This window comes from Macaca thibetana, chromosome 2 (assembly GCF_024542745.1).
Source record: "Macaca thibetana thibetana isolate TM-01 chromosome 2, ASM2454274v1, whole genome shotgun sequence".
In the NCBI taxonomy this organism is placed as follows: domain Eukaryota; kingdom Metazoa; phylum Chordata; class Mammalia; order Primates; family Cercopithecidae; genus Macaca; species Macaca thibetana.
Window position 1 is genome coordinate 74,869,890 of NC_065579.1, and position 25,914 is coordinate 74,895,803.

Sequence of the window (25,914 nt, forward strand, 5' to 3'; positions counted from 1 at the left end):
CTCACACAAAAATTGCATTATGTGTCATCCTCATATTTCCATTAGGTATATTGGTTGGATCTTGTTTTTGAGAGGAAAAGAATTCATTTATTCTCATGTTCTTGTTCTTCTTCTCATTTTAATATGAAATAACGGCACCAGAGAAAGTTCCAAAATATCTTGAAGGACAGAGTTTCAGGACTATCATTGCATTTGTAAGAGTTGGGGGGAAAATTTCCAATGCATAGTAGCAGCCAAATGTCGCAAATCTTCATGTACTCTCAACCTAAGTATTACAGACTCCGCATCATGTAACCTGGTTACTGCCAGAAATGAGATCTCCCTTCTCCTCTTCACCTATCCAAATGTGTGATTCATCTCTGTGGGATATGACGAACCAACCACACTGGGCAGAAAGGCCCTGCCTGAGCCCGCTCTCAGTTGCCAGGAGAACCATTCAACACAAAAGTTAAATGGTGCATTTCAGGCACCCTGCCCATCCTGAACCCCAGATTTATGCCTAGGAAAGGCATTCTACTAATTAAGCTATCTCTAGTCCTCAGGACCAATGAGATGATCTAATCTCATGCTTCCCAAAGTTAAATGGGCATATAAATCACCTGGGAGTCTTGTTAAAAAGCAGATTCTGGTTCAGTGGGTTTGGAAAGGCCTGAGATTCTGCAATTCCAACAACCTCCCAGGAGGTTGCTGGACAGCAGGCCACACCTGGAGTAGCAAGGGTCTACTTCATATACAAATGCAAAATTGTGCTTCAAAGAGAAGTATGTGTTTGATTTTTTGAAAGGTTCATCCTGGTTTCTCATCCAGGGTGATCCATAAAATTTTCCATATCTTCATGAGGCATTAAAAACTCCAGACAATCCTCAGAAAAATCGATTCACCTTTTAAGCCTTTGGATTCTATAAGGCTACCAAACCCCAAGTATGTTGGGAGACCATTATTCCATACACAACATTAAAGGCATCCCCTCTGTGACTTAGCCACGTGTTCTTTTGTGTTATTTATCCAAAGAATAAGCAACTGATAATTTCAGATTTTCCAAACTGGCGAATGTTTGACATAAATGTGTTTAATACTCAGCAAAGCCTCTCCAACTCAGTGTATTTGGGATGCAAGTGTTGGTATCACTATGTAAATAAGGAACTACTTTATAGTATAGTTTAACGAACCGAGTACATTGCAGGAACCCTATTTAAGTGAAAGTATTAATTCCTTGGAGGAAATGCTTTAATACTGAAGAATGTCTTGTGATTAGCATATCAACAGGAATAAACAGTCTTCAGATACCCAAGGGTACTTAAGGACAGAGGCTTTCAACAAACTTCTTAAACTCCTGTTTATACTCTTAAATTGCTTGGTAAACTCCTCCTTCTAAGGGACGTTAAAAGGTCAAGTTTTGCCCAAGTCTCTTCTCTGAAAATTAATGAGGCTTTAATGTACCCAGAAATGCAAAAGTAACATCAAGGTTATTTGATTGGCCCAAGCCAAAGAACCTTCTAGAACAGCAACATATTTTGTCTGGCTTTCTACCTTAAAGTAACCTATCCTCCTAAATAGGATAATTTAAAGAACATTTATTTCAACATATTGGCAGAATTAGTAGGTCATTTGTGAGCAGAATAATTCTTTTATGCCTTTTTTAAATGGTCAGATAGGAGAAACAGAGCATGTAAACAACACCGAAGGTGGCTGCTCTACTTTACAAGGTTCCTAAGAACTAGAAATAGTAGTCTTCAGTTAAACCAGAAAATTTTAAATTAAAGGTTAGATGACTGAACTCTTACACTGAGCAGTCGACCCCACCATGCTTTCATTATGCCAATAAATTATATCTGTTTCAATCGCTGGTGTCAAAAGGTTGTGGGTTCAACTCCAGGTTGTGCCACTTACTGTCAGTGTGACCTAGGGCAAGTTAAATTTTGCAAAGTTTAGACTCTTCATCTGTAAAGCAGGGATATTAAGCAGTAAGAGCTTACTTTATGATGTGTAGAAGCCTGCTACCAAGCCTTTCCTATAATGGGCACAGTTACTCTCTACATATACTATACATATAGGATTACATGCTAGTGCTACTTTCACTGTGCACAAAACAAGGTCGGTCCTTGAGCTTTTAAAGAGACACATTAACAAGTAAAGGCAAGAACTGCCAACTAAAGCACATACTAAATCTATGAAACACCTGACTACAAGAGATGACTCAGGATTAAAAAAAATAAAGAGATGGCTCTTAAACCATCTAGAGTTCTGAACTCATCTTAACCTCTGAGGTTCAAGTATAGGAAAACAGCGACATGTTTCTGCAACGTGCCCTTCCCCATGGGTGTTTTGCCTATAAATCAAAGGTTTTATTTTGGATGCCCAGCCTTCGTCTGAGCCGAGTTAAAAAGTTAACTTATTTTTCCTTCTCTTAGTAATAGTAGGCAGTAAAGATTGTGGTCCTGGTACTTCTTCAGAGTTAGTATCTATGATTTCTTAAAATTTTTATTCTGGAGAATTTTTTGTAGATATCCTCTACCCTCCAAATCCCCCAAAAGGTGTTATGTTAGTATAAAGTGCCATTATTCCAGCAAAATCAGCCCTTAAGACCACATTCATGTCTTAGGGTGACACTGCGCCACCAAGAAAAAAATTGTCCTGAACTGATACCAATTTAGAAATTCACTCCCAATAAAGCATAGAACTCAGCACAAACACCAAATTCATTACACATATGTAATATATATGTAGACATACACACCTTTGTATAGCTATCTTTTTTTGAAAAACTAATTTTCACACTAGGCACCTTTATTGCTTCTGCTCTAACCCAAATTGCTGATTGTAAAAAGGGGATTTCCTCCCCTATATTTACTTTGGAAACAGACACCAGCCATGGAGAGGTAGTTGCCACAGACTCACGCTGAAATTTGAGCACCTGAGCTGGTCCACTACCTGAGCTGTGTTCCTCAAAGAAATTTCAAAAGAAAACCTCCAGGACCTCAGTAGGCAGCTTGTGGCAGGACTCGGTGGGCACAAGACTAAAAGCCTAGGAGTTCTGTGTCCTTACCCTTGGGCTTCCTGAGAAGCAAGATCCTGAGTCAGACGCTGACATCTTATTATAAGCAAAATCCCAATTAATCTCCAGAGTCGATTGTTAGAAATGCAAAGATACTCCCTAGAGACTGTTGCACAGACTAAGGAGTTTCTTCAACACTGAGAATGTAGACTAAGACTGCTGAGGGAGAAATAATTTAAGCAGTGATTGGGCTGTGAAAGAAAACATTGTCAATACCTATCTTACTTTTAAGCTACTCACAAATATATAGATTCCAGCGAGAGTTAACACCGTGATGCATAGTTTTTGGGCCAAATTTCAAAGAGCACATCTGACCATGGTATTACTCATCAACTTAATCAGATATCCATAAATCTCCTATGCTTCTAGACTAGAAAAGAATACTCAAAGAGCGTTCTGTTTTCGATGTTGCTATTCTGTTTTGGGTTCTGTTAGCAGACTTTTTTTGTTTTTGTCTTTTCTGTCTTGTGTTTTCCCCCATCCCCTACGAACACTGGATTCTTGGTCACACCTTAATTTGTGACTATTTACTCAGCTGATTAACTGAAGGCATTCGTCTCATTCAAGCAAGTCTTGTTCTGGGCAACAAATAAACTGGAACCCCAAGGACAGAGCAGCCATGGCTCCATATTAATCATCTGCTCATCCCATTTCCCCATCCTACAGCAGACCATGAAAGCTGGGGTTGCCTCAGAGGGGTTGGCTTCAGGCACCTCCTCCCTGAAGCACTCTCAGAGGGGCATATTCATGTGGAGGAGGAGGGAGGCTTGGTGATTGGCTTCTGTGATAGGTTTCTTGAGGGAATGGAAAGGTTTCGAATTTCTGAAGTATTTGAAGTATCTCTTCATAAGTGCACAAGTGGGTACAAAATGGTAGAACAAAATGTACTCAACATTTAGGCCACAAAACATTCATTTTCTCCAGCTGAAATCACCAGAAGTGTTAGCTGGGGGGAAATCAGAATCTGCCTAATTTGCAACTTCTTTGAAGAGAATATACAATCAGCTTTGCCTCCACCCAAAGAAGAGGACACACTGTCCTGTGTTTTCACTTTCACTGTTTCGACAAAGAGAAAGAATGAGATAACTCTGGGTAAAACTTGTCATGAAAGTGTCTGATAGAGGCATCTCTAGCGTTCCTGGGTTGCTGGTGTTACATATCTAAAACCTGTAAGGAAAAAAGTGAATAATGTGATCCTTAACAGAAACAGAAATGGGGAGTCACAGGTATTCCTAACTTGCACTCATGCAAATTATCCAAGAGATTACATCTTGATATTGTAGCCAGGTCATCTTCCTCTACAATACCCAGAAATTCTTCCTTTCCATCCTCTATTTCATTGTCTCTCCCCACCCTCAACCCCAAACACACAAACCTAGGCATCCTTGTAAAGGAGGAAATACAGAAGCAAAGAGTAAGCAACTTGCTACAATGCCATACCAGGTTACAGGTAACTGGCCTTCCCTCTGCTTGGAATAGAGGAAAAGTACAAATTATGCACCTGGCAAATATTTGCATGGTCTCCAGAGCAGTAAGATTCATCCATTTGCTCACAAAAGCACACAACTGAAGCTGAGAGAACAAATCAATTCAATTCATTTCAACAAACATTTATCAAGCTCCAGTCTGATTGTAGAGTTTTTCTGGGGGAAAAAAAAATCATCATGCACCTGGCTATTGGAGCTGATTTTTTGAAGATATCTAGAAATTTCTTCCTCCTCTCTGAGAAGAGGCAACCAACTCCCTTAAATAATCAACACAGCTGTATTTTATATTGTAAAATGTAATTAGCCCAAGGTATGCTGCTTCCTTTTTTGTAGGTGGAAAAGAATCCACTTATCTTTCTGAGAAAATACAATTGTGTTTGTTGTATAAAAACATAGTGTCCCCATTTACTAAGAAATCAATGAGTAATCAGCAAGCCATGAATCACCCCGAGTATTTTCGCTATAAAGATGAGAAGCACTATATATTGAAACAGGCTATGGCATCGCTGCTCTACACTGTAAATTCAGACTTATCAAGAAGCTACTTAAAATATTCTAAACATGCAAGGGAAGGGCAGGGCAAAACCAATCTTTGCCAAACATTTAAGGAGATGTTATACCCAAATCTCCTCCTGGGAAACTTCTGAGTGGAGCTAAGATAATGTAGGCCACTTGATCAGGAGTCATGCTCTACTACTTACCCGGGGGCTTCAAGGGAAGTCATTTGTAAACTCTCAGACCTCAATTTCTCTCCTTTAAGACAGGGTTAATTGCACCTCTTCTACCTAACTTATGGGGTTACTGTGAAGGTCAAATGAAATAATGAATATGAACGTTTTATGAAAAACATTCTGTTTTATGTTTTATGGTTGACATCAGTGATTTCAATGTTTAACTCTACAGTCCCAAAGACATGGTAGAAGATGGAAAACAACCTCCAAAAACCCATCTCTGATATCAAAAGTGTGCAATGGGCTATTTAAAAGTTCAGATGAGCTGTGGTTCTTTGTGTTTAGCCACAAAAACAGCCTTAGAATCATAAAGCCAGTTTTAAAAAGAAGAGAAAACAATTTTTTCTTTGTCCTATTCTCTTCTGTCATATTAGATGGTAGGCCGACACTGTTTTTACTTATCAGGTATCAAACTGCTCTTGGCTACTAAATATTATATTTTGTGTCAGTCTCCTTAATTTATATGCTCAAACAGCTGAGATGAAGCAAACCTAAACATATCTCACTGAGTTAGGGCATTCCAAACTCAGCAGAACATAGAATTTTTTTTTATTTATTATTTATTTTTTTTATTTTTTGAGACAGAGTCTCCCTCTGTGGCCTAGGCTGGAGTGCAGTGGCACGATCTCAGCTCATTGCAACCTCCACCTTCCGGGTTCAAGTGATTCTTCTGCCTCAGTCTCCCGAGTAGCTGGGATTACAGGCCCAGACCACCACATCCAGCTAATTTTTGTATTTTTAGTAAAGACAGTGTTTTGCCACGTTGGCCAGGCTGGTCTCAAACTGCTGACCTGAGGTGATCCACCTGCCTTGGCCTCTGTACTTTTTTTTTTTTTTGGTACATATTTGTAACCACCTACTCTATATTGGTACTAGAGAAACAGTAAGGTAATGTCCCTGACTCAAGGAGCTCAGTTTGGAGTAGGAGACAGCCAGACAGAGGATTACAAACAGGTCAGAGTACTGAGAGAAGAGGCAGGGAAGGCCATCAAACCCCACTGAGCAGGGTGCTGCCTGAACCAAGTGTTAAGGATATAGTATGGTTGCTAGCCAACAGGGGGTGGGGAAGGGCACAGCACAGATAAACAGACACTGTGTGCAGTGTGCACAAATGCCCCGCAATGCACTACCATAGGTGGACACAGTGCGAATCAGGATGGGCTGTAGATGAGGCTGGAGTGGGAGGCAGAGGTCATGTCATAGGGACCTGTGACTGGGAATGTATAACTGTGCTCCCTGGAGCTCCAAGTGTGGGGCTAGTCTGTGGAGGGAGGTAGAGGAGCCTCAGGGGAGTTTTGGCAAAGGGATGGCTCCATGAGGTAGACCCTAACTATCCTCCATCCAGAACATTCTGCTATTGTGTAAAATACTGGAGTTTCCTGTGGAGGAAAAATGTTTTGCCGCTTTAAAAAATAGTTGATACATTTAAGGTAAAGAGAAATCTCATTTGTAAAATGGTAATAAAAATACCCACAGTCCAGACATTTTAATATAGAAAATGTATTAGTCTGTTCTCACATTGCTAATAAAGACATACCCGAGACTGGGTAATTTATAAAGGAAAGAGGTTTAATTGACTCACAGTTCCACATAGCTGGGGAAGCCTCACACTCATGGCTGGAAGTGAATGAGGAGCAAAGTCACATCTTACATGGTGCAGACAAGAGCGCTTGTGTCGGGCAACTCCCATTTCTAAAATCATCAGATCTCTTGAGACTTATTCACTATACGAGAACAGTGTGAGGGAAACTGCCCCCATGATTCAGTTATCTCCACCTGGCCCCACCCTTGACATGCGGGGATTATTACAATTCAAGGTGCGGGGATTATTACAATTCAAGGTGAGATTTGGGTGCGGGCACAGCCAAACCATATCAGAAAACATACACAATATTCTTTTAGAATTCATACAAAATGCTTGTATATTTTTTGTGGACTTCTACCTGAGAAGGGTCATTTTATTGAGATATAAACAGGGTAGAAAAATCAAGGGCTTCAGCTGGTTTCAGCTTCCTAGAACAAGAGGCAGCCCTGCAGGTGCTGAGTGGTCAGCCACCTGCAGATAATAAAGTGGGCTGTTTGTGAGTTACCTTGAGGAAAGCCAACATAACGACAGACAGACACGCAGACCCATTTCAGGCTTGTTGCAGATCCAGTGTTGCAGGACATGACCCAGGAAACCACCGCCTCTATAATTAAGTTTACTAACAGTATTTTTTAAAACAGAGATCAGGGCATGGGGTGGAATAGGGAATAGTAGGGTGTGGGGAGTTAATATTTAACGGGTTCAGGGTTTCAGTTGAGGATGACGAAGTAGTTCTGGAGATGGGTAGTGGTGAGGGTTGCACAACAGTGTGAATGTACTTAATGCTGCTGAATTGTATGCTCACTTAAAATGGCTAAGGGGGAAATGACAGTACGTACGTTCTACGATAAGAGAAAGAGGTACCACTAAAAAGATTTCCAGTAAGATAAATTCAGTTAGGAGCCTCATACCACCTCCCTGAATATGATGCACAGATCAAAACTGAATTTCTCAAGCAATACTTGAAGTATCAACTCGAAGATGTTCAACAGTAACGGGCAAGTTATCTAAAACAAGAAGTCACCTTCTCCTTAAAGGAGACTGAGTTCTTCACATATTGAGTTCCTAACTCTTCTCTGCTGTCCACAAAGATAATACGGTTATTATTATTATGATTTTTGTAGTAGACATTTTGTAATTTATTTAGAAAAATGGTGTAACCAGCTGCTACACTTGTCCTTTCCTTTGTTGTAGAAAGGACACAGCAGTTCTGTGCTTCGCCTTGCAAGGTGAGCAACAGGACCAAGATCCGAAGCAATACCCAAGGCCGCTGCACCCAGCAGCAGAGGCTGTAATGACCCCATTCTCGACCTTCACCACCGACAAGGCTCCTATGCAGTAGTAAGCATATATTTGCTTGCCAAACAGCAGATATTTCTTTTTGCATATGCAAAATATATAAGCAGATTTAATGAAATTATACTTAAGGTTAAACTACAGAGATAGGAAATATAATCTCCGTACCACAGTTAATTGGTTATTCTTTTTATTAAAGAGTCTCAAATGTTTCCCATGTAGGAAATAGTTAAAAACCGTGTGGAGCCCTAAATTCTGTGCCTGTAATCCTGGCAGGGTTTCATTTTACAGGTTACAGATAACCCAGAATAGTAATTATTGATTGTTTAATTACTTCAAAGTGTTTTATAATCACCAAGTCATTAAGGGTGTTATGAGATCTAAAAACTACAAGTCACGAGGGGGTTGTGCATCAAGTTATTTGGCAACTCATTGATAGAATATGAGATGGAATGAAGTATTTTGGACTAAAGCATTGTAAATACTTCAAATCAAAATTGAGTACATGAGTGCCAATCCATGTCCATCCCTAACAGAAAATCTCATCCTCTTTCCAGCGCTATTAGAAAGTATATATCATCATTCATTGAGGCAGTGAGAACCTGCTAAAACCTTGCAGCTCTGATTAATGAGAGAATGGTATAAAATGTGCATGTGTTTACATCCTTCAACACAGAACTACACCAAGCAATGCCACCAGGCCAAATGCGTATCTTAATAATGTTAGGCATTCCGTATAAATCATTTTGCTAACGGTTTAGAATATTTCAGTTTTGTATTTGGAAAAGCACAGGCTGTAAGTGGATTCATAGAAGCAACTTGTGGAGGTTATCCAGACTAGTTCTCTACTTAGAATTAAAGGATGTCATATCCAGAAGGAACTCTGGAGACCTTCTGGCCGGACCTCTTCGTTATACCTGAAACCAAGGCCCAGAAAAGCTAAATGACTTGCTTAAGCTCACACAGTTAATGAGTCTCAAGGCCAAGACTCAAGGCCAGAAGAGCCATCTGTCCATGTCTATCTTAAAGGCTTCCTAGCCCTACTTCACCTCAGGATATTGACCCTGGCCCAGGCCATCAACAACAGTCAAGCCTTTGGTAACACTACCTCTCCCTAGAGTGCCTAATTCCCCTTCCACATACATCTATTCATCTTTTAAGACTCCACTCAAGAATCACCTCCTATATGAAGCCTTTCCTGGTCTTCCCACAGCCCCCACAGATTTGGCTCTGCTCTGTATACTCTTGCTGTGGTACATGGAATACAACATTGAAGTGATCGATTTTCATGTCTCTCCACCCAGAGACTTCAAACCCTTGGAGGGCAAGGACCATGCCACATGTTTATCTATAAACCCTGTCCTGAAGGCAATGCCAGGCAGTTGTTAGATACTTATGAAGGCTGACACTGAATAAATGAATAAAGGTAAACAAAACCCCAAGACAGAGCTAAAAGGGGTAGACTCATCTCCAAAGGCAAAGATCCCCAAAAGAGCACTTAGACTACAGAGAGCCTCAGCCCAGCGGCTCCCTATCCTGGCTATGCATTACAAGCATCTGGGAAGGTCTGGAATAAAACCTCCCCCAGCCCAACATCAGACAAACTAAAATCAAATTTTTAAAGAAAGGCCCAATTATCTATAGTTTTGCAAAATTATCCAGATGAGTTCTATAAAAAGAGAAGGCTGCAAACCACTAGTAGCAACAAGAAATCCCACACAGTCCCTGTATCAAGTCTTGGTAGCAACTCTACAGGTTCAGCCACCTAGCAGAGAAATCAACACTTCCATACGGCATCCAGCACACAGGCACTCACAAAGGTCTTCCCTCCATGTTCACATGACAACCATCTAATTCATTACACTCAACAGATCATAGCACAAAGTGGCATGGTCTTCAGACAATATTAGATGCAAACAACTTAGGGATCTACGAGGATGAAAAATTCATCAAGCCAACATATTTCAAAGGTGAATGATTCTCCTACTTATTGGAAAATGGAAGTAAAATTGTTACCTTTAATTCTAGCCAAACTACAACTTAAGAATAGATAATAAAGCCTGATGATGAAGAAGAGAAATAACAACATAGGAATAAACTTCCCTGGACCCCAAGATAACAGGAATCTGCCACCTCCTATTGTAATAAATGACAATAGCAGTAATCAAACCTTACATGCACATAGGAATTTATATTTAACAAAATACTTCCATAGTCATTAATTGATTTCAACCTCACAATAGCTTCATGGGGCATATCATGAAAATTGTTTCTTTATATTCTAATTTTACAGATGAGAACAACTGAAGTTCCAAGTAGATCTATGGCAAGCTCAAAGCTAAGGCAAGCAAAGGGTAGAACCAAAACCATTTGACAGGTCCTTAATGTCTAAATGAGGTTCTTGCTGCTCCACACCCCTTCACTAATCTCACAATAAAGACTCTCTCCTGAGACCTTATACTACCTGAAGAAGAAATACTGTTGCTTCTCCTCCAAAACTTGTGAAATACAAAATTATTCAGAAATCATTTTCACCCCACCAAAGTTCCACGGTGCTGCAACCGATTCCTGTTTCCTCTATTAATCTATCTTCTCTTTACACATTATTGAGAAATTGGCTTTTTTAAGCACTAAAGACCAAATATAATATCCAACTGCCAATTATATCACCAAATACAATGCAAGAAGTATTGAAAATTGTATTAGGTTGGCACAAAAGTTACTGCCGTTTTTGCCATTAAAAGTAATACTGGTATTAGGTTGGTGCAAAAGTATTACAAGTAATGGCAAAAACCACAGTTATTTTCGTACCATCCTAATATTTAATGCAAATAATGCCATTCTAAGCATACATAAAAACCAGTAAATCAAGTGTAGAATGTGGAGCACAAAGACATGTGTTTCTAACTTCATTCCTCTATGAATGTTTCTTTTAGGGCATAAAATGTTCTATGAAAGCAAGACCATGGGAAGAACTGGCATATGTGTTTGGGAAGAGGAAAAGGTTATTGAGTGCCTACTATGTGTCAGGCACTGAGCTGAGCGCTTCCACATATTAATGTTTTACACTTGAGTTTTCATTAACAGCGCTACTCTGTACTATTAATAAAAGATAAAGAAATCCAGGCTCACAGGGTAAGTTGGTTATCTTCACACGATTGGAACAGAGCAAAACCAGACTCAGCAAAATCCTGCTCAGGCAGTCCTGTTCCAAAGTCCTTTTCATTATACTCTTTCCACTTATAAAAATGCTCAATTACACTCCCAGATACAGTGGAAATGCCAAGGCCTCTTAGCTTTTTCCAGACCCACATCTTGCAGCCCATTCAGGTCTCCACTCTGCCTGGACAGCATTAATTCCTAAATAGTCGCGGCCGCGCGCGGTGGCTCAAGCCTGTAATCCCAGCACTTTGGGAGGCCCAGATGGGCGGATCACGAGGTCAGGAGATCGAGACCATCCTGGCCAACACGGTGAAACCCCGCCTCTACTAAAAAATACAAAAAAAGCTAGCTGGGCGTGGTGGCGGGCGCCTGTAGTCCCAGATACTCGGGAGGCTGAGGCAGGAGAATGGCGTAAACCCGGCAGGCGGAGCTTGCAGTGAGCTGAGATCCGGCCACTGCATTCCAGCCTGGGCAACAGAGCAAGACTCCGTTTCAAAAAAAAAAAAAAAAAATCCTAAATAGTCTATACTCTCACTGTCCCCACTTGCACCTCAATGTTAAGAGTTTTGCCATTCTGTATCATTTTTAAAGCAGTGGTTTTACCCCCACAGAAGACACTGGAAAATCTGGAGACATTTTCAGCTGCAACAACTTAGGGGTGCTGCTGTTTTGTAGCTGGATGAGGCCAGGGAGGCTGCTATGTATCTTGCAATGCACAGTACAGCCCCCACAACAAAGAATCACCCAGCCCCAAATCTCAGGAGTGCTGAGAATGAGAAACCCTGCCTTAGAGTGAGAATGTGATTTAAGAAATGTTCTTCCTCCCCAATAAAATGAGACCATAACCACCATGAGGAATAACTGAGACAATATACATAGAAACCTCTGGTGCACAGTGAGCGCTCAGTCCTAATTACATAATCTGATTACACGCTTCTTAAGAGTAGGAACCTCCTCAGTTAGCTCTGCATTATTCCCATACAAAGCACAGGGCTTTTTTTCATGGGCACTCAACAAATGTGAAAGAATGTATTCTTTATGTTAGAAATTCTTGAATAAAAAACAAATGCCACTATTATCTATAAAACACACCATTCTCCCATACTCACTCCTTGCCAAACAGTAAGTGAATAGTACATGATTCATTGCAGCAGGCTATGAAAAGCTACAGTGTATCCTGGGTAATGTTATAGAATCACCTCCACAAATAAACTATTAATAAACTTACTATTGAAATGTTTTATCTTATTTTAGCAGAAGGTGAATGAAGAGATCACAATATACAGATATGAGAAAATCTCCACCCAACAGGCCGAGATTTTGCTATGTGAGGTCAGTTTTGACAATATTGATTCTCAGGTCTTGAGTTAAATTATTCCGCTGTAAACTGTCATCTTAAGCATATCAAATAAAAACACTGAAAGTCAAATCTTTGAACAAGCCAAAACAGGTGGGTATCACATCTCAGGTCAAAATCTTTTGATTTTTGCTTTTCTTGGTTTATGTAAGTTTGAGTCAGCATGGAAATCCTAAAATAAATGATTGCAAAAACTGTTAGGATTAGCATTCACTCAAGTGACCTATAACAGGATAACATACAATCATTTTGCAGTTTCTGGAGGTGCAGTCCCCAGATCTTGAACAACAGAATGAGCATTTACACTTATTAAATGTTCACAGAGGATACCCCAGACCCACTGAATCAAAATTTCAGAAGTTGGAGCCTGGAAATCTATATTTTAATCCTTTCTCAGATATTCATTTTACATACTAAAGTTTGAGGACCTCTGTCAGGAGATGAAACCCCAGAAAACTGCTTTGCCTCATTTTGTAAATTTCTAGCATACTCTTCTTGCTTCTGCAGACTACTGGTAATTCATTAAACATAAGATCTACATCACCATCCCTTTACAAAAAAAAAATAGGTAGAGCATTTTGTTTATTGCTTTTGTGCAAATATATTTTTCTAAAGTACAAAAATTAATATTTTATGAAAATGCTAAAAAAAATTTTAAACTAGGAACCAATATACAAAGAATTATCAAGGAAAACATAGCTCAATTCTGGGCCCCACAAGTGTCAACATATACTATGTGCCAGACTAGGATAGCGTAATGGTCTACACAGACTAGGTCTCTGACTTTATTTTCCCTTGACTTATGTATTTAAATTGCTAAATACAGACATAAACAAGGAAGTAAGATAATTCAGAGAGTGGCAATACCATAAAAACAATAAAACAGGTTAATGTAATAAAGAAAGTCTGTGGCAGAGGGAAGCAGAGGCAGTGGCTGGCTGTAGTAGATGCAGGGATGAAAAGTGGCTTCCTTGAGAAGGTAACATTTGAGCTGAGACCTGAAGGGGAAGGAGCCTGCCATGAGAGGGCTGGGGGGAAACTGTTCTAAGTAGAGGGAACTATAACTATAAAGACTCTGAAGTGAGAACAAGGTGCTCATTCTAACAGAAATTAAATTATATATTCAAAAAGTTTTATGGAATATAAAACTATTTACAAGCATAAAACATGACTTTTAGCAATAGAACAGTTCCAGCGCAGAAGCAGGGATAATGAAGGGCCTCAGGTCTATGCCACAAGAATGAATCAAGCAGCTGAGGCTACATTGCCTGGACAACAGGAGGCATAAGCATATGTTTGGAGGAAGAAGGGAGAAATCTTCACATATCAAAAGGACTACATTCTTTTTTTTTTTTTTTTTTGAGATGGAGTTTCCCTCTTCTTGCACAGGCTGGAGTGCAATGGTGGGATCTCAGCTCACTGCAACCTCCACCTCCCTGGTTCAAGCGATTCTCCTGCCTCAGCCTACCGAGTAGCTGGGATTACAGGCATGTGCCACCATGCCCGGCTAATTTTGTATTTTGGGTAGACACGGGGTTTCTCCATGTTGGTCAGGCTGGTCTCAAACTCCTGACCTCAGGTGATCTGCCCGCCTCAGCCTCCCAAAGTGCTGGGATTACAGGTGTGAGCCACCACGCCCGGCCCAAAAGGTCTACATTCTTGTGAAAGAATATTTAATTTTAAATTTTAAATAGCTCTAGAGGTATGAAATGGGGTTTTAATGGTAAACATTTTAGAGAGGCAGGATCTCAGCACAATGTGAGAACATTCAAAGGAATTTCAGGAAAATGGACTGACAGAAAAATAATGAGTTCCACATGACTGGAGGTGATCAAGGATGGGCTGGACAGCCAGCTGGCAGAGGAGAACTCAGAATGAGGACTATGAAGATTCTCATAGCCCATTGGAAATATACACACTCACAGCATCTCTCTCTCATAAGCACTATAGCCACCACAATGGCCTCCCTATCTTGCACTTTACAACCTTAAGAAGCATTGAAAAGAAATATGAGAAATACTTAGGAATCCTTCATATTCCTAATTCACATTATCACCCTGGGATAAAATATGTCTTCATCTCCATAATAACCAATCTATATTCAAAAGGGCAAATTAGGAGACAGGATAGACCAACATTTATTTAAACCCTATGGCTAATTTGTAGTGGTATCTTACCAGTAAACATTAAACAATTATTTCAACTTATTAAAAGAATTACTCTATTTTAACAAAAATGTGTCCAGATTCCATTAGGTTCCCAATAGGTGGCATGCCGATAAACAGCCAAGACCTTTAGTAAATGGGTATGTGGTCTTTTGTTGGTTTATTTTTTAATGCAGCCATGAGCAGAAGGAGATGGTTTCCTCATTAAAAGTCCTGAGGGTGAATTACTATTCTTTATTATTTACCTACGCTCCTCGGTAAATAAAAGCAAAAAACAGACACTGAATCACTACTTGATTACCTAGGACCAAAATGCTAAAGATAAACAAATCTAACTTTGCCCAAAACAGGAATAAGCTAGAATTGGGAGTAAGACTAGAAGCAACTTTGAAAAACTAAACATTTTTAAATGGCTTTTATATAAAATATTTATATTTTTACATCTAGATGTACCTGACTCAAATACAGATACATTTCAAGAGGTATTCTCTGAATACCTACATATACTTTTTATTATATTAAGTACGTTTCTTTAAAACTACCTGTAAACAAAATTATATTATGACTCTCTTAGGGCAGCTTACAAAAAAGAAATTTAAAATAAATTTTTCCATAAAATAAAGGTTATGTCCATAGACTTATTCGTAAAATTATACCTGACTTTATGAAAACCAGGAATACCAAAAGAGAGACTTTAAAAATTAAAATCAAAGGCTTAGCATTTGATATGGTTTGGCTGTGCCCCCAACCAAATTTCATCTTGAATTGTAGTTCCCATAATCCCCATGTGTTACGGGAGAGACCAGGTGGAGATAATTGAATCACGGAGGCAGTTTCCCCCATCCTGTTCTCATGATAGTGAGTTAATTCTCATGAGAGCTGATGGTTTATAAGGGGCTTCCCCTTCACTGGGTACTGATTCTCTCTCCTGCCACCCTGTGAAGCGGTGCCTTCCGCCAAGATTGTAAGTTTCCTGAGGCCTCCTCAGCCATGCAGAACTGTGAGTCAATTAAACCTCTATCCTTTGTAAATTACTCAGTCTCAAGTATTTCTTCATAGCGTCGTGAGAACAGACTAATACAGTATTTAACATAAAGAAAATACTTATCATATGATTTTATGTATAAAGGCCTCCTCCTAGAGCTACAACATTTCTATTTATACCTATAGTTTAGAAATATACATATTCCATAAAAGTTGTATAATCTATAGTGCAAACAATCACTTTTTAATGTAATTTACTTTAGGCTCACATATCTTTTAGCTCATATGTTGCTATTTTATTAAACTTTAATCTTTCAGAATTCAGAATGACAGCAGGACTGGATTAGTGGCCTCAGGAAACACAGGGTCTGTTCATGAGCAGTGCCACCTAACATCATCTGGTTGCCTAGAAACCAAACCCTTAACCAGGCAGGGAGTTATAATTCTTTAAGTAAATCATCACAAGACCCCAAAGCATTTCTTTTTTTTTTTTTTTTTTTTTTCTTTGAGACATGGTCTCATGCTCTCGCCCAGACTAGAGTGCAATGGCAAGATCTCGGCTCACTGCAACTTCTGCCTCCCAGGCTCAAGATATTCTCCTGCCTCAGTCTCTTGAGTAGCTGAGATTACAGGCGCATGCCACTACCACCTGGCTAATTTTTGTATTTTTAGTAGAGACGGGGTTTCATCATGTTGGCCCAGCTGGTCTTGAACTCTGAGGTCAAATGATCCACCTGCCCTGGTCTCCCAAAGTGCTGGGATTACAGGTGTGAGCCACTGCACCTGGCCAGGCCCCAAAGCATTTCTAACTACATTCTCATTTGACTAATACACAGAAAAGCTGTGGTGGTTACAAAACAATGAAAACAATGGCGCTGGTAAGAGACCAAATCTCCTGTCCCAAAGTTCACTGCATTCACCATGACCATTCTTTGTAGAATCCCCCTTAACTTGGAAGGTGCCATAGTACTGATCAACCACCAAGAGAACGGAATCCTGTAGAATAATAATGTTGACAACCTAGCTGCTAAATATATTCCCTCTCTAAAAAGATCTGAGACCTCTTGCCATTTGTTTCCGTGCCTTTTTCAAATAACAAGAAATTATGGAAAATTCTGGATTTTCCAAATATTCTCATCCTTAATTGAATCTCTTGGTATCTCCTCTTATAAGAGTGCAGAGTTTCACCTCTTGAATTAGTGTACCAAGCTGTGAACTGTCTCCCAAATGCATATCCTATGGGTGGGAAACAATGAAATGGAAAGGCTCTAAGAAATGGCACCATAAAACCAACACCATGCTACAGAGTTGCTCCTTCATATTGACAGCAAATCAGAAGTAATTTTCTACCTAAGTCAGATCTTCATTCATTAGTTACTTCACAAGTTCAATCCAGTTTCTCAAAACGCAGTAACACAATCTTCCAACCTAATTATCTTCATTGCAAGTACTTAAAAGCTTTGCTGAGACACATTTCTTTCTGTGTCAGACAGGATCAACGTCAAGTGAGCAGGTTGGGTAGACTACATTCTGTCTAATGGTAAAAGGTGGACAATTTAGGAAATAATCATTTCTTGCAAGGGAGAAATTTCTCCCTGGACACCAAGGGAAACCTCTGGTAAATAAACATATAAATGTGTATCCACTTACAATTGTGCTTTAAAAAACAGAATCTCAAGAATATCCTATAAATAATACTTCTGAAATTCTGCAGAATTGAAAATATTACAACCTGAATGATTAATAAATTTAATTAACTGAGAAAAGTTTAGGGCTCAGCAGGAATTTTTAAAAATAGAACACGAGATAATTTGTAATGGAAATGCCATCCCATATCGCTGCCACTAGGGAAAATGATGGATATTTCCCTATAAATTATCATGAGGAAACAGTTGGTTTGTTTTGATGGCATTTCAATAGCTCATTCAACAAAACCCCAAAAGCTTTAGTCCAAAAACAGTTCACTTTCATTTTTTTTGACAATCAGAAAAGGAATCAACTCACATTTTCAACCATTTTTTTGTAGATTATACTTGGGGAAAATACCTTTCAAAAACACTTTTTGAGTGAATTTGTAAGCAAAAATTAGTAAACAGACAAGCAAGACTTCTTATTCCATAGCTCCGTCTCAACTCAAGTTTAACTTTTAATTATTTCCTAAAATTCGTCGCTGCTATTAAGCTTTTGCTTTGTGAGGTAACCAAGTTTTCTTCCAATACGGTTCACTCAACTCATTTAATTCATGCCCTAGGCCAATAACACATCTACTTTTCCAGCTGCAATAGTTTAATAGCTTAAATTTCTAAAGTAGATGGCATTCTTTTCTCTTTCAAAAACCAGTTCTGGCAGTGATTAAAGTAAAGGAAACTGAACGCTTGAAGAGCTTCAAATAAGTGGCGTCAGAATTCATGTGTCACATATAAACACAGTCATATATAATGAAGGGAAATACCCAAATCACAGAATCCAGTTTAGGCAACATAACCACAGATATATTTTAAAACATGGAGAGTCAATCAACAAGTATATTAATTCATTTTAAATTTGTTAGGAGCCATTTATGAGCAAGTATAGATAGCACTGCAATTCGCCATTCATGAACTGAAACCATACATAAGCCACACAGAGACTCAATGTACTTACCTTATAAACTTGCCCGTATGTTCCATTTCCAACAAGTTCCACCAATTCAAAGATCCCTGCGGGGTCCTGAAAGAAAATAAACAATAAAAATTCAAACAATATTCCAGGCATTGCCTTAATCAAAAGCAAATACTTACCTAAATTAAGCAAATAAATAACAACTTTAGCTTACGGGGCTCTCATGTGTTAACATTTAATACTATCAAAATTTTAAAATTTAAGTCAGCTGCAGCTATGAAATTAGCCAAGTTCCATTTTCTTTCCATTTTACATTTCTATGAAATGTGTTTAAATCAGGCAAAAGGAGATGCTTTTTCAAGTGAAATAATAAAAAAGAATTAACACATTTCTCACTGTCAAATGGAAACACACTTGCAGGAGCTACATCGAGAATAAAGTGAAAGACTCATCATCCTGAGAAGGTTCTAATGTTCTAGGATGTTTCTCTTTGAAATATCTGAGCTGTTCATTGTGTTGAGTGAGCCCTGGTAGTTAAGAACGGTGTTCCTGCATTGTGGGGCAATCTTACCTATGGCCGTCAACAGTTTCCAAGGGAAAATAGAGTCAACTTAACTACCTGTCTCAGAAAGATTTTCTTTGGATTCATCTCTCTTCTGTAATACTGCTTCTACAAAATATACTTTTGAGGATAGCCTCCAGTTCCTGTAGTACCTGCTGAGTAACTGCAGGATTTAAAATGCAAACTAAATTGAAGAATTATTCAAGTTCTTACCACCAATCAGTTGTCTACTAACCTCGGGAGTCAGCTAAATGTTACAGTGTTCAATAAATATCCAATAATTACTGCTATTATAACTGAATTAGTATCCCAAAGAAGTTGAAAAGAAAAATCAAAGCCTATAAAATTCTATTCAGAGGCAGAAATTGACTTTTACCCCTTACTGATTCCTAACTGGACAGAAATTGCTTTTTTAAAGGCATAAATCTAGAAGTCACAAACTTAAATGTCTGCAGAGGCCAGGCCAGTAACATAAACAAGTAAAGTGGTTCAGTTGGGGCCTGTGGCAAACTGAGCAACCCCAGCCTCTTTGAGGGAGGTAGGATGTGGTGGGGTGGAGTTTACCTAGTTGGAGCCAACTGTTGTCTTGTCAACATATTAGCACAATATTGCCAGGTCTAAAGATTTTTCAAGAGAAACTGAACATTGCATTTAATGTGAGATCTCCTATTTTTTAAGTGTTAGGCATTTAATTTAAAAAATATTCTTAGGAACAAATAAAAATAGACTGCGCTTTTGGCCTATCTCTACCGGACACTTACATGAGAGCAATGCCATATATTATTACAATGGGTAGCTGAGAGGCAGGCAGGGAACAGCCTGAACTTCAGATTCAGACAGACCTGGGTTAAATACCAGCTGTGCCTCAACTAGCTATGTGATCCTAGGAGACCCCGCGAGAGCAACATATTGTCTGGGCCTGCAGGGATGACATCTACCTAGTCATGCTCTTGTGAAGAATAAGTGTGGGCTTTGCACAATGCCTTGCACGTAGTCAGAAATCTATTAATACCTAATAGTAATCACTTTTAAGCTGAGAAATTCCACACCACCAGCAGGATTTAATGGGGGAAGGGGAAAATGAGTTTCTCTGCTATTCTGGGGAAAGGGAAAAATGAGTTTGATCTGACAAGTCAGGATGCTTTAAAGTCCAGTCTGTGGTAAATCAAACTCAAGAAAAGCCCCTGGGTAGGTGCCTTCAAAGATTCCACACAGAGAACAAATAAAAACAAAAACAAAAAGCAAACAAAGCACCCAACAGATTAAACACTTAGTCACTGAGAAAGATTGGAATTAGCACTACATTACCCACTCTTACAAAGCCAGAAAGGCAGGAAACCACACTCCATGCTCATGTCCTGAAAACTCCAGAAGTCCAGAAGTTCCAGTTATGCCCCACCTGGTCTGGGAGGTGTGGTTCCAGACAGAACCACAAAACTGGAAAACACTGTTAAGGGACTAAAGCTCTGAGTCGACCAACACCCCATAGCTAAAAGACACTGTCAAGGCCACCTGGGAGGCCTCAGGATAGGAAAGAAAAGTTCTGTTGGTTAAACTACTAGGCCATTAGAGCAGCAGGTTTTATTACAAACGGAATTAGAAAGAAATGAGGAAAAGAAAAAAAAAGCCCATAAATGGTGGCAGCTGCTGTTTGTTTCTAAGCTGTGCTTCCCAGTAGTTTGTTTGCTTGGTGGTGTTTCTGCAACATATTTGGAGAGAAGTTCTACATTTGCTTGAAATATCTCAATTGTGTTTTCAACATTCATTTTTCTTGACTAAAAAAAAAAAATAACAAAAAGAGAAGAGATACAGGACAGTGATGAATGGCTGCCTCAAGGAACCTGGGAATCAAATAGGGATGTACGACGAGGGCAGGAGCACAAACAGGTGCAGAGCAGGGATCAGCTTCTACACCCAGGGGTCACTCACCTCAGGGTACCTTCTCAGAGCTGGGGTTAGTAGGTAGGTCTCAGGAGGATCTAGACAGCTGACTTGTGACGCTCTTTTCTCTCCTTGAATAAGCTATTCTTGGGTATGTGTCACAACCAATCAAAACCAAGGAGGCTCAATGCTGAGCCTTTAGTTCAAACTGCTAGGAGAAGGTTTTCGCTGGACACATCCAAGGGCCTCTGAAGCGAAGTTCAGAGGAACTAAAGAGTTCCACTGGCAACTGGCCTTGCATGGGCAACCAAACTGGAAAGAATCATATCAGATGGGTTCCCCAGGAATAAACTCCGAGACTCCCTGAGATTTACACTGTGTGAGTTTATTGGGGTATGCCTCAGAATCAACACCTGCCGGAGAGGAAAGGAAGAACTGGACTGAGCCGAAGGAAGAGCTGAACTGAAATGTAGTGGTAACAAAAACTTCTTCTGATCCATGAGAGCGCTGGAGCTAGGATAGCCCTTCAGAATTATCCTACCTGGAAGCATCAGGCCTTTGAATCCCACCTCCATTGACTAGTCATTGCATGTAGGCTGCCCCCCAATACCCATCCCAGAGGTAACAATCTTAGGTGAAGTGACACTGTTCAGCTGAGGACATTTTTCAGGTGAAAGTCATCCCTAGCTACCTACACTCCTAGCAGGTGGACAATTGAGTGCCCCAGCAGTGGAGAACTGAGCTCTGTGTGACATACCACAACATACACTACAAGCATCATGGCTAGAAATGAGGACCAGTTTGGAATTAAGAGAAGTCTATAAGCATCTACAGTCTACAGTATCCTGAGAGAAACAAAGCAAAATAGCATTAAGAGTCACGGTATTTGCAAGAAGGGGACTCTCTGAAACCCTAGACATAGAAATCAGAGGTATTACTCAGTGACACCTCAGTACTGACACTAGGCTCTCTTCTTTCTTTCCCCTAATCCAAGTGCCTGGAGAGCTGGGTGTTTGTGAATAGTCTTTCACACAAATGCATTTCATCATTAGTTACATCCTTGTAGAATTGTGATATAGCTTGAACAGTATAAGCATTCAACTATTTTCTCCATTCTAGAGTACATCTAAAGTAGTTTCCCCAAAAGGTCACCATGACCTCAATTTCTTACACGTAGTGGTCGCTTCTCAGTCCTGTCCTAGTTGTCCCCTTTTGTACTCCTGAGCATCATCACTCCTGTTAAAAATATATCCCTTCCACCATCTATCATACCTCTTAGTCTCTCTCACAGATTCTATATTTCTTCTGCTCACACCTTTGAGGTAGACTTCCCCGAAAGTTCCACCCTTGTCCACCACTCCCCTAATTTTGTTCACTAAGTGTCAATGATCTTATCTCCAAATGTCCACCACATCCATCTATTCCACTCCATTCACACAACAGGCTTCATCATCTTTTTCTGAGACCATTTGCTTTTAGTTCTTTCTGCCTTCTAAGCTATTATCCATACTGATCTTTCTAAAATAGACATTTCTAATCATGACACTCCATGATTTAAAATAATACAAGATACAGTTCAAACTGAAAGTCAGGTCATGTCATTCTTAGGCCTGGCCTCCATTCCCAGCCTCGTGTTCCATCATTCTGTGCTATAACCAACACATGTCCCTCATGTTCCTAACACACCACACTCAGCTCTTGGTTCATACTGCCCATCTGCCAAGATTATTCCTTCTGCTTTCTTTCTGAGGCAAGCCCATCCTTGAAAGCCCAGCTTGCTGCCTCCTTTCTGAAGCCTTTCTCAAATCAGCGCCACCGCCGCTCTCTCTGCAGCCGCAATATGTTGTGCACGGCTCTATGATAACCATTTTCACATAGTGCTAGCCTCTCTTACATTTCTCTCCCTTGATGAATTACAAATGCCTCAAGAGCAGGCACTGTAACATATTTATCTTGGTATTTTCAGCACTTAGCATGGTGTCCAATACATAACTGCTAGATATAACTATTTACCGAATAAGGTTGATGTCCCACTCCCAATTCTTCAAGACATGTACAGTGGAAGTCACAAAAAAAGGGATCAGAATGTAGAGCCAAAGGTCTAGCAAACTTACATCATTTCTTTTAAATCTAGACAAGTTGTTCTACGACTGTGCCCTCTATCCTCCTTTCCCCAATCCCACATGGACAAAGCTGTCACATGTAAAAGCCCCTGTAGTATTCCCAGCTCTAACCAAATAAAATCCATAGAGCCTGTTGTAGTAAACTGTGCCTCACGTGCATTGAGAAGTCAGGCTGTCAGAATGTGGCCAACAGAATGTGCAGCAAGGAGAGGATGCTGTACCTAATAATCATGTTACAAAGACAGGAAAGCTAAGAGATAAGAAATCCACTTAATTCTCCCTCTTGTGTTTGCTTAGCTGCTCTTAAAGCCAGGATGAGCAGCATGGAAGAAAGTTACATACACCAAGGAGAAAAGAGCAAATCATTGACATTTACCAAAGTCAAGAATCCCTGTTGGCTACACATGCCTTTATTCAGATCTTAACCTTTGCTGGGAGGCTGAGAAGAGAATTTAATTCTAAGGTAGAGTAGTTTACATTATTTCATAATGAAGTATAACTACATATCAAAAGGCAGGATATTCCTTGAAAGAAAATGTAATTTTTCAGCCAGTACTGATAAAAGCAAACTTGGTTAGTCATGACAATAAAAATTACAGTAATAGTGAACATTTCATGAGGACTTATGTGTCAGAAACAATTCTAAGCATTTTTCATGAATAGCTCATTTTATCACAGCTTTATCAAGTGGATGCTATCATTATCTTTGTTTTACAGATTAGGAAACTGAGGCACGGAGGGATTAAATGCTTACTCAAGGTCACACCACTAATGAGCAGCAGAGCTAGGATGTTGACTCAGATGGTCAGACTCCAAACCTTGAGTTCCTAACCACTACCCCATCAGCTTCATGGAACCGTAATTCCCAGCCCTTGATTTACCAACTGGTAGCTCTCTAACCTTGAGCCAGTTTCAGAACTGCTTTGAACTCAGTTTCTTCATCTTTAAAATGTGGACAGGATTACCCCCCTTGGGAGCTACTATGAGAACTGTGAGCGTCTAGACTAGCTTGGGGCCTGATATGTAATAGGACTTTAATAAATATTCATTTTCTTCCTCCCTTTTCTTTTTCATCTTTGAAAATGAGTTCATGTAATAAACAAATAATATGCCACAGTAAAATTCAGTCTGCATTTTATAGATTTTCAACTAAAAAAGCCAATAAAACTAATCTGGCCAGTAAAGGAAAACCTATTGCTTTTCAACCAATAATATTACCCACCACATGCTTAGCAAACAGAATCAGATATTTATGGACAAATGTATGTCTCTTTAAAAATTAGTAAGACAACTGAGAAGGCGCATTAAGTTTTGGGGGTTCCTGGGATGTTGAAATAAATACTTTTTCTGTCAGCTAATGAAATTTAGATAGCATTGGCAGGCTCAAGCCCAGCTTCACAGCAAAGTGGAGAGATTTAAGATCTAGGGTTTGATATTCCCTGCCACTAAGTTATGCTTTAATTCCTCCAGGTCCTCTGAATGATACTGGATTTATAAGAACACTAAATAACACCACTGGGCTAAATCCCAAAGATTGAAAAAGGCAAACTTAAATCTATAACTAGGATGATGATTTCCTTCACATCATGAAAGATGATACATAATTCTTCCCAGTGCCTCCCCACTTCTTTTAAAATGAAATTGACACGGATCGTGAGCAAATGGCCTACACAGACTCTAGACAGCCCTCCTCCAAAATGCCTCTTAAAGACACAGCCGTTCTGTGACAGAATCTTTCACTTGAGGCCACCAGTCCTTTGGCAGGGTAAAATACACCCAACAGAATATGGATGGCTGATAGTGCTCCCAGAATGACTGCTACCCCCGGATTCCCTATTGACAGCTGCCAAACGACTGTGCTTACTCTAAACTTACAGGCCTTAAAAAGACCAAAATGTTATTTCTTTTAGAACCATATTTAGCAGCTGTTTTGTTTGGTTTCAGCCCTAACTGACAAGCATATGCTTACAAAAGCAAAACAGAACAAAGAAAACAGGAACAGTAGGAGAACTCTCCACATTTATCTTGAGCCTTCAGGCTTTTCAACACCATCTTCGAAAGTACAGCATTAGGAAACTGTGCTGACTCAACAACCCCCGGATTCTAGTTTATGCTGCACTCACAGCCAGGCAAGGTCCCTCAAAGGTAATTTTTTACTTTAACTTCCCGTCTTATAAAGCAGTAGAGGTTTGCAGAGTCAAAGGTCTTGCTTTACACAGTAAGATTTATTTAATCCCTGGCTGCTACCTGGCACCCTCCCTAGCCACCTACTGTGTGTTATGCACTGTCCAAAGTAGAGGCAGTGGGGTACATGGCCCCTGCTTCATGATGCTTCCGATCTAAGGAAGGAAGCAGACATGAACAAAATACTACACATACACAGTGATTAGATCATCATAACGACAAGCAGCATATAAGAAAAGGTGCTCCAACAGTATTGATCCAGGAGATCTGGAATATAGCCCAGAAGTGTATCTTCATTAACCTGCCAGCCCAAAGAAGGCATCTCAACTGGAATAGATAATTCAAGTAAAAAACATAAAGATAGATAGATAGATAGATAGATAGATAGATAGATAGATAGACAGACAGACAGATAGATAGATAGAGATATATATGGATATAGCTAGGTAAAATACTGATTGTTGATTTTTCTTACTTGATCATCAGTGTAGGACAAATTAAATTATGCAAACCTATCACAGGACTGGTACAAAACAATTAGTGTTCAAGTCTGGATTCCACTCCTTACTAGTGTTCTTTGATCCCTCATATTCCAGTTTTTTTTCATCTGTAATTTGGGAAAATGCCCTTTGGCCTGCATTTTTACAATGTCGCATCCTACATATGAATGTTCTAGGTAACTCCCCAGCTCCCCGTGTCAAGCATCGTCTTTTGGGAAGGGCTGTCCTGAGTGTAGGCTGA

General features: G+C 39.7%; 1 protein-coding gene across 8 annotated transcripts in view; it reads right to left on the minus strand.

Moving 5' to 3' along the window:
* Positions 1-25,914, minus strand: part of TNIK (TRAF2 and NCK interacting kinase) — a 408,855-nt gene that overhangs the window by 301,246 nt on the left and 81,695 nt on the right. For all 8 annotated transcript variants that reach the window (XM_050780052.1, XM_050780051.1, XM_050780046.1 and 5 more), the window contains exon 2: positions 18,466-18,531. In XM_050780052.1, the coding sequence (XP_050636009.1) occupies positions 18,466-18,531 (66 nt within the window). The remainder of the gene's footprint in view (positions 1-18,465; positions 18,532-25,914) is intronic.